At 51.2% G+C, this 9,516-nt stretch overlaps 1 protein-coding gene across 1 annotated transcript; it reads left to right on the top strand.

Moving 5' to 3' along the window:
- The first annotated feature begins 7,610 nt into the window (after positions 1–7,610).
- NUDT16 (nudix hydrolase 16) lies at positions 7,611–9,260 on the top strand. Its single transcript, XM_072971235.1, has 3 exons — positions 7,611–7,810; positions 7,914–8,183; positions 8,925–9,260. Exons 1-3 carry the CDS (start codon positions 7,673–7,675, stop codon positions 9,102–9,104), a joined length of 588 nt encoding a protein of 195 aa, XP_072827336.1. The 5' UTR covers positions 7,611–7,672; the 3' UTR covers positions 9,105–9,260.
- Positions 9,261–9,516: the final 256 nt, after the last annotated feature.

The raw sequence follows: 9,516 nt of genomic DNA, 5'->3' as shown, positions 1-9,516 counted from the left end.
AAGAAAGCAGGCTGAACTCACTCCCAGATGACTTGGATTCCAGAGCCATTCTGGCCGCTTACTGAGTGACCCAGGGCCAGGTGTCTCCTCCAAGTCCTGGTTTCCTGCCTGTGTCTGAGGACGGCTGCAAAGGACAAGCAAGGTCATGCTATATGTTGAATCACAAGAAACTGCCAGTGAGGTTCAGCGTCACACGTGGACGTGCTATAATGATGTAGGATGCTCTCAACTTTGGAAGAAGAGTAACTTTATCACCCCATTGTCAGAGGCTCCCTCCGAAGGCTTCCTTCTGCTGCTGAGATTCTACCGCGGAGCCGCTCCAGGCAACACGCAGACTCCCCGCCAGAAGCAAACATTGGTTTGTGGTTGTTTATTATGCAGATTAGTGTGGTGGTAAACCGCCCAATACACCTTCCTCCTCCTGCCACCCCTCCCTTAACACCTCATCAAATCCTTAGGCTTCAGTCTCTAAGCATTGACTTTTACAAATTTGGGGGTAAAGTTTACTTCTGATTAAATGACTCTGTGGCTTCTCAAAAACAGACAAACAAACAAAAAAATACCCAAAACCGAAAACCCTTTTCCAAAATGGCTCAGATGAGCCATGAACCCCATCTTACTTGGCTGTCAGCACGCCTCCAGCAGTGCTGCACAGAAGCACAGAGCCTACTAACACCACCCCTTCTCAGACACCACCTAATTCTTCTGTAGATTTTAGTTCACCATGTATGGAGGCCCCGTCCAGGACCAGGTACAAAGCTTAGGCACATAGTTTTGAATGATAAGAATTCACCAGGTAATGGAAACTACCTAAGTGTCGACAGGTGAACGCGTAAAGGAAATGAGATGTGTTTACAGTCACATGCAATGGAATATTATTCAGCCTGAAAAAGGACATCCTGCCATTTGCAACAACATGGATCAACTGGAGGACATTATGCTAAGTGAAATAAGTCAGACACAGAAAGACAAATCCTGCCTGATCACATGTGTGAAATCTAAAACAGTTGAACTCAAAAGCATAGAGTAGAGTGGTGGTTGCAGCAGCCGGGGGGGGGGGGCAGTGGGAGGGCTGGGGAGATGATGGTCAAAGAGACAATGTTTCAGTTACACGGAATGAGTAGGTTCTGGTGAACTCGTGCAACATAGTAACTATAGTTAATAAATCTGTATCAATGTACACTTGAAATTTGCTAAGAAAGTAAATCTTTAGTGTTCTCAACACACATACACAAAATAGGAACTTCTGTGGGGTGATGAATACATTCACTAGCTTGATGGCCATAATCACTTCACTATGTATATGTTGTACCCCTGAAACAGCTACGGTTTTTTCACTTGTCAATTACAGCTCAGTGAAACAGGGAGGGGGGAAATTCAGGCACAGGAGAGGGGACAGAGATCTCGCAGGCATGAAGAACACAAAGATGGGAGGAGACCCAGCCTTGTGGGTTCTGGGGATGTGACATCTTTGTGGGCTGGTGGTTCATGAAATGTGAGGGCGCCCTTGTCAGGTTTGAGAGGGAGGCGTGGGCCCAGCCTCCGCAGTGGCCCCAGGGTCCTCACCTCTGATAGGTGCCCTGCTCAGTCGCACTGCAGTGGATGGCCTGTGTGATCAGGACGTTACATGTGTACACGTGGTGTGTGACTTCTGACACCAGGTCACAAAGACATGGATCCGCCTTGCTCTGTCTTGGCTCCCTCACTCTGAAGGAGGCCGGCCCCTGGATCATGAGGATGCCAGGCCACCATGCGGAGAGATCTCTGGGGCAGAAATGGGCTTCTGCCGACGGCCGTGACCGTGAGCCGCCCGGGAATCACAGTGTCCAGCCCTCGTCCAGCCTCATTTGACCGCAGCTCTGGCTGATACCTGGACTGAAACCTCCCGAGCCAGAAACACCCAGGAAGCCATTCCTTAATCCCTGACCCTCAGACACGGGGAAAGATGAAGTGTTCGTTGTTGTTAAGTCACTGCATTTTACAGTATGTTTCAGCAACAGGTCACCAGTACAGCAGGCCAGGTTCAGACGGAGCTGTGGAGTCTCCTCCACTGAATCCCCTAGAAGTGGCCCCATGAAGACAGCGTGACTTTGAGCTGTCACGGGAGACTGTGTGGAGGGCACGTTTAAAGAGGCTGAGATGAGGCCAGGCAGAGGGCAGTTAGGAGGTTAGTCTGGGGAGCATAGGTGGAGCCGGACCAGCACCTGATGAGCGAGGAGACCACGAGAGGGAGCTGACCGGTGGGCGCAGGCGGGGTGCCTGGGAGGCTCCTGGTGGCTGGGAAAGGGGGGTGGGCGGCAGGCGTCCTCAAAGCCAGTCTCAGCACAGGAGATGCAGGTGTCGGGGGCGGGGTGGGCTGGGAGAGGAGCACGGAGCTCAGTCCTCGGTGTGCTGGTTCGAGGCATCTGTGGGGCACCCCGGGGAGAAGCCCAGGGGTGCTGCTGGGGGTGTCTGAACAGTTCTGTCCTCCTAGTGACGTGGACCCACCCACTGAGCTCCAGACCACACAGCCCAGACCTGCAAACCACCAAGAAGAGGGCTGGCTTCTGTAGGATGCCACCTCCTTCAAGGCTGTGGATGTGACTTCAGGTATGTGACTGCCTGACAAATAGTAATAAAACAGCAGCATGTAGCCCTTCCCTGCTTCCTTTGGGAGGCACCCCGGGGGCTCTCTCAGGCAGCGCTCCCTCTTCTGGTGGTGCCCCCGCCCCACATCAATACTCTTCAAAATCAGCGGTCCTTAACCCTGGCTCTGCATTTGAAACACCTGGGAAACTTCCTGAGAATCAAGTGGAAGGATTTAAATTCCCTGGCAGATGGGAGATGCTGATGGTAGTCTTCCTTCTGCCTAAAAAGTGAGCCCAGACCCTCGCCTCTCTCTCCCTCTCCTGGACCAGAAGGGATCCTGTCTATGAAAGGGTTTTGTGAAATGCAAAGTTTGATTCAAATGTAAATTATAACCTTTACCTTTACCTTCGTGAGAAGTCAAAGATCTTTTTATTTTTAACTTTTTTACTATGAAAGACATCAAACTGTATTAAAGTAAAGAGAATAATATAATAAGCTCTCGTTAGGGAGCCATCACTTAGCTTCAGAAATGTTAAGTTTGCAGCGAATCTTGTTTTATTTATACTCTCACCCATTGCCCCCTCACTGGATTATTTTTATATCACTCATAAATTTTCATCATGCATCTCTAAAAGATAAAGAATCTTTTTTTAAAAAAAGCCATAGTACTATTATCACACTTTAAAATGATCAATAATTTTTATATATCAAGTATCTGATCAGTATTCACATTTCCCCGACTGTCTTAATTTTTCTTTGTTTCATCAGATTAGGATCCAAATAAAGCTCAGTCGCGTCACTAGATGTCTCCTCCATCTCTTAGTGTAGATTCTGCCTCCTTTTTTCCCTTGTAATTCATTTATTGAAGAAACCAGGTCATTCGTCCTTGAAAGTTTCTTTCAGTCTAGATTTTACTGATTGCACCATCCTAATATATATTTTTAAAAATAAACTATCTTTTAGAAGTTTTAGATTTACAGAAAGTCTGTGATGGTAGCACCGAGATCCCAGACAGCTCATCCAGTCTTCATCAGGGGTGCGCACGCCACCATCAGGACTTAGCACCTCGATGCTGACCTGGTCACCTGGCTAAGGCCATGCTGGTCTGGTCCCTCCGTAGTTAAGGAGTCCCCCGCCCACAACACCACCCTCTTTGGAAGGATGTCCCTGTTCCCAGCCCACACGGAAGAAGTGCAGTTACACTTCACCCCCTGAGGGCAGAGTAGCTACATCAGGTCTTTTGAGCACTTCTGCACAGGAGATCTGCCTTCTCCACGCTCTGTGTACTTGCTTGTGATTTACATCAGGACAGACAAAGATATTATTTCATTCTTAGGGTTGTAATCCAGTGCTGCTTCATTTCCTTGCTCAGTTGTCCCAGCTGTGGCTGCAAGGAGCTCTTTCAGTTGGCCGCTGTGTCCCTGTCCCTTCAACATCAAATTACTCCCATTCACTTTTTTTTTCTCCTTTTCATCACTGATTGATTGATTGATTGATTTCTGGCACACTTCCTTATTCTCTGGCATCACAAGATGCCCCAGCCTCACCACGTGTCCACCATGTCTGTTCCCAGGGCTGGAATCAGCCATTCTTTCAAGGTTCCTCTTGGTTCCTTTTATTGGGAAATGGTAACAGAAATCGAGATCTGGGCACTGGGCTTGCTTGCTGCTTCTGGGGAGTCATTGCTTCTAGTCCCGCCCAGCTGACAGAGCAAGGAAATGTGTATGTACACTAACTGTTGCATAGACGCGTGTCCAAATTATGTCTACACAGAACCATCTGTATCTAAGTTAAACACACATTCTTACTGACATCTCCAGCTCTGATCGACTACCACAAGGAACATTCTCACTTCTTCCTGATGTTAGAAAAAGATGTTCTTTTGGATCCTCATAATATGGTGGTTAGATATATTCAGATTCAACTTTTTGGCAAGAATATTTCATAGGAGGTGGTATGTCCTTCCATCATTTTGTGATGTGAGCAGCCATTGATGATCATTTCCGAGGATCTATTACTTCTTTAAAGTTTAAAAAAGAGTAAATTTTTGATTGGTTCCATCTTTCTTCTCTAAATAACTGGATTTCTCTATATAAAGAGAAACCTCCCCTCATCAACTATTTGTACCCTGAGGTAGAGCCAATATAAGTGGGATAAGTGCTTAATTCTTTTCCTCAGTATCTTATAAACAATGAATATGTTCTCGCATCCCCTGAGGCTGACCCCTGAGCTATTTTTGGCTTTGAACTTGGGTGGCTCTGGAGGCACCTGGCCCTCTCTACCTCTGTACCATCAGCCCTTGACTCCTCCACCGTCTGCCTCCGGAGGGTGAGGCAGGGGAGGTGAGGGGGAGAGGCCGGCTCCCCTGGCAGAGGCAGAGAGCAATTTGGAAAGGGAGGCAAAGTTGGGGGAGTCTCGGGGACTTCATTCATTCATCCTGAAAAAGCTCTGGTCTCCAAAATCATCTTCTTGTGGAGCTGTTGCCATGGTTGCATAGTGTTTCATGGTGCCTTAGAAATTGCTGAGTCCATCTTTTAAGAGCCTCCTCTAGCTCACAGCGAAAAAAAATGTGACAATGAATATATGTGTATTCATGTATAACTGAAAAATTCTACACTGGAATTTGACACAACATTGTAAAATGACTGTAACTCAATAAAAAAAATGCTAAATAAAATAAAATAAAATAAAAGAGCCTCCTCAAGCAACCTTAGAAGAAAAATATGAAGACACCTGAAGTTCTGGAAAGGGCTCGCTTGACCCTAAATCCTTCAAGGAAGCCCATCCAGGAGAGAAACCAAATCACCGTTGGAGTGTTAGGGGTGAGGGTCAGGGCACTGGTTCTCAGCCCTGGTTCCTTGTTAGTGTCACCTGAAACACGTTTTAAACCACCTGCATGTCAGCATCACCTCGGAGACGCTGATTTGATTGGTCTGGGGTGGAACCCTTCTGGAATCGGCAGGTCTTTCTTTCACTTATTTATTCATTTTTATTGAGGTATAGTGGATGAGGTATAGTTAATATTATATAAATCACAGGTGTACATATAGTGATACACAATTTTTAAAAGTGATACTCCATTTATAGTTACTATAAAATATTGGCTATATTCCCCGTGTTGTACAATACATCCTTGTAGCTCATTTTATACCTAATATTTTATACCTCTTAATCCCCTACCCCTACCCTATGTTGCCCCCGCCTCAACTGGTAACCACTAGTTTGTTGCCTGTATCTGAGTCTGCTTCGTTTCTGTTATATTATTCACTAGCTTGTTGCGTATTTTAGATTCCACATACAGGTGATATCATATGTTATTTTTTTATTTCTGTCTTACTTCACTTAAAATGATAATCTCCAAGTCCATCCATGTTGCTGCAAAAGGCAAAATTTCATTCGTTTTTATGGCTGAGTAGTATCCTAGTGTGTGTGTACCCAATATATACCACACCAATATATACCACATCTTCTTTATCCAGTCATCTGTGGATGGACACTTAAGTTGCTTCCGTATCTTGGCTATTGTAAATAGTGCTGCTGTGAACATTGGGGTGCATGCATCTTTTCAAATTAGTGTTTTTATTTTTTTTTTTTTCGGATATATACCTAGAAGTAGAATTGCTGGGTCATATGGTAGTTTTATTTTAGTTTTTTGAGAAATCTCCATACTGTATTCCACAGCGGCTGCACCAATTTACATTCTGGAATTGGCAGTTTTTATGAGCTTTTGCAAGGTGATTCTAATGTTTAACCAGGGCCATTTCCAAGCCCCCTAGAACTCAAAGCGGGTGATGAGTTGTGTGGCACCTACAGTCTTACCACCTCAGTCCTGTTGCCTGACCTTAGTAGCTGCCTTCTCTGCCACGTTATTCAGAAGACTCAGCCAGGAAGGATGAGGCCGGGGACGTCTCACGCTCCCCTCAGGATGCTGGGCTGGTAGTGTGGCTCAGGTCCAACTAGCGGGTCTTTAACGTAAGACGCAACACTCTGCCCCACCCTGGGCTCCAAGGACCTCTGCCTGGCACTGTCCTAAGAGCTTTCAACCTCTTACTGTCACAGCTTGGGGCACTGTCCACTTAATAGGTCTGAGAGTTGACATGAGCCTGTATGCGGGCAGGTTCTTGGGCTCTTTCTCACTCACAGGCTGGGACTCTAAGCCCAACCCCTCTCAAGGAGCTGCCGCCGCTTCCTTTCCGTGTGTGTAAATTATATTGACCCTTGTTGCAGAGCCAGCCTGCGCAGAGTGCAGGCCTGCGAAGAGGTGGGGAGGCTTGGGATGAGGGTTCCCCATCCCTGTTCCTCAGCTCCAGGCCCTGCGAAGACCAGTCCTCCCCACCTTCCTCCACGGCTCACTGGTCTGAGTGCGTGCGCGTAAGGTCTAGGAAGCCTTGGGCACGTCCACCTCCGACCTTTCCACAGTCTCCGTTCTGTGCGCGCAGGGTTTCTTTCACCCACCGCTCTTTCCCTGCATCCTGGCCATCCTGTCCGCCGCCTACCACATCAGCACCCAATTCCTAGCTGGAACTAACTTACCACGAACCCCTCCTATAACCCTCGTCCCCAAGAGAGACAAGCCGCTCACCCCGCCCGGAAACTCTGGCCTCATCCGGGCTCGAGTCTCCCCGGGGCCTCGGGTCCACCCAGGCCAACCGGACAGCGCTCCCAGGACGCCCCACGCTCCCTGGCCCTCCGGGCTCCCAGGAGTCGTCCCTATCAAATAGTTAAATTCGGCCTCCGCCACAGTCCCCACGCCGCCTGGGAGGTCCTGCCGGAGCCAGGCTGTGACGTCAGCACTATCGCCCGCCTCCCTCCGCGTCCAGGACGCCGGCCCCGCCCCCGGCCTGAGGCCCAGCAGCGGAGAGCGTCCTGCTTCCCGGGTGCCCCGCCGCCCTCGACTGCCCCGCCGTAGGCCCCGCCCTGATTGGCTGCCGCGAGCCCCGCCCCTCTCCAACTCGCCTGGGTTCCGCCCCCGGCCCTGCAAGGATTGGTCCTGGCCGTCCAGCCCCGCCCCGGGCCCTGCAGGGATTGGTCCAGCTCGGATTGGTCCAGGGTGAGGCCGGTCCGTCCTTTCCACCTGGGCCTGCGAGACGGTGGAGTGTCGGGCATGGCCGGGGTCCGCAGGCTGGAGCTGGCGGAGGCCCTGCAGCTGGGGCCGGGCTGGCGGCACGCGTGCCACGCGCTGCTCTACGCGCCGGACCCCGGGCTGCTCTTCGGCCGCATCCCGCTACGCTACGCCGTGCTGGTGAGCAGGGGGCGCGCCCGACTCCCGCAGGCCCTAGCCCTGCGGCCGCCCCGGGGTGCACCGCCTCGGGCGCCCCCGGCATCCCCGCTTCCCTCTCCCGCAGATGCAGATGCGCTTTGACGGGCGTTTGGGCTTCCCCGGCGGCTTCGTGAACTTGCAAGACGGCAGCCTGGAGGACGGGCTGAACCGCGAGCTGGACGAGGAGCTGGGCGAGGCCGCGGCCGCCTTCCGCGTGGAGCGCGCTGACTACCGCAGCTCGCACGCTGGGTCCCGGCCGCGCATCGTGGCGCATTTCTACGCCAAGCGCCTGACCCTGGAGCAGCTGACCGCTGTGGAGATGGGCGCGCCGCGGGCCCGGGACCATGGGCTGGAGGTGGGGCCAGCCCGGGACCACGCCCCCACACCCTCCCTCAATTTCCTTGTGTAGTTGAGGTCCTGGTCTTTAATTTGAGCGACTCATGACAGCCTACCTGGTCTCCCTGCAAAGACCTCAATCCTCTGCCCTGTTTACAGGCCTTTACAGCTTCTTTCTAGAGCACACCTCTCCAAGTCACTCTTTCTTCTCTGTCCTCCTTGATAATGGCAGGCCCCTGTTTTTCTTGGGTAGGAGATGTGGCCTGATACTTTGTGGGAAAGCCTTGGCACTTAGGCTAGGGGAGTAGGGGACAGATTGTGTGTGGCAGTCGTTCTCAAACTTTGGCCGTTCCAAGAAGTATCTGGGAGACTTATCAAAACGGTGATTACTGGCCCCAGTCCCAGAATTGTTGGCTCAGTAGGAGAGAGAGAGAAGGACCTGAGAATTAGCATTTTTCAGAAGTTTCTAAATGGTGCTGATATGGCTGGTCTGGATACCACATTTTGAGAACTACTGGTGCATCCCAGAGGCGGGAACCACCAAAGGTTTAGTGATGTAGGAGGGTCAGCGTTCATGGAGCTGGATAGCAGGACCTGGGTCACTTGTCTGCAAAGACCTGGGCCCAGTAGGCTCCACAGAGGTGTGCGTCCTCAGGCCTGGTTCTGCTGGGCCATAAGTGGTGAGGCCTCTGGTCGAGAAGGATCTGGTTGGGACGAGCTCCCTGAGTTCCCAGAGCCTCCTGCCTCCTTCCTTTCCCAGGTGCTGGGCCTGGTGCGGGTGCCCCTGTATACCCTGCGGGACGGCGTGGGAGGCCTGCCTGCCTTCCTGGAGAATACCTTCATTGGAAACGCACGGGAGCAGCTGCTGGAAGCCCTTCAGAATCTGGGACTGCTGGAACCTGGCTCTGTCGCAGGCCTTAAGATCTCAGCTCCTCCCTAGCGGCAGCCCCCTATGGACCCGTGGATACCGAGATCAGGGCCTTTGTCCTGGAGAGGGAGGGAGGGAGGGAGGGAGGGAGGAGAAAGGGAATGTTTTCTTTCCTGGGCCTGATAGATCCTAACAGATTAAATGAGAAGTATGTGCAGTGTGTTCTGAACACAGGGCCCCGCGGCGACTTCAGGCACTGGGGGCAAAACTCCACAGCGCATCCTAGGCAGGGCCCTAGCGGGTTCTCAGAGCCTACCTCCTCCGTGAACATTGGCCCACACAGAGCTGGTGGCCTCCAGCCATGCAGCGATCTGGGCCCACACACAAGCTGATGCCCCACCTTCCATGTTCAGTTCAGCTGGGAAGTCGCACGTGTGGGGCGTAGCTTGTCCCTGCACCCACCATACGTGTCTCTTCATGGGGA

This window comes from Vicugna pacos, chromosome 1, assembly GCF_048564905.1.
Source record: "Vicugna pacos chromosome 1, VicPac4, whole genome shotgun sequence".
NCBI classification, from domain to species: domain Eukaryota; kingdom Metazoa; phylum Chordata; class Mammalia; order Artiodactyla; family Camelidae; genus Vicugna; species Vicugna pacos.
Note: the sequence above shows the minus strand (reverse complement) of the source record. Positions and strands in the feature narration are given on the sequence as shown.

What these genes read in the sequence shown, in the direction of transcription:
- NUDT16 (XM_072971235.1), top strand. Translation starts at nt 7,673, where the DNA reads ATGGCCGGGGTCCGCAGGCTGGAGCTGGCGGAGGCCCTGCAGCTGGGG. An exon ending in CGCTACGCTACGCCGTGCTG is followed by an intron (nt 7,811 to 7,913) that starts GTGAGCAGGGGG and finishes CCTCTCCCGCAG; the next exon opens with ATGCAGATGCGCTTTGACGG. An exon ending in CCCGGGACCATGGGCTGGAG is followed by an intron (nt 8,184 to 8,924) that starts GTGGGGCCAGCC and finishes TTCCTTTCCCAG; the next exon opens with GTGCTGGGCCTGGTGCGGGT.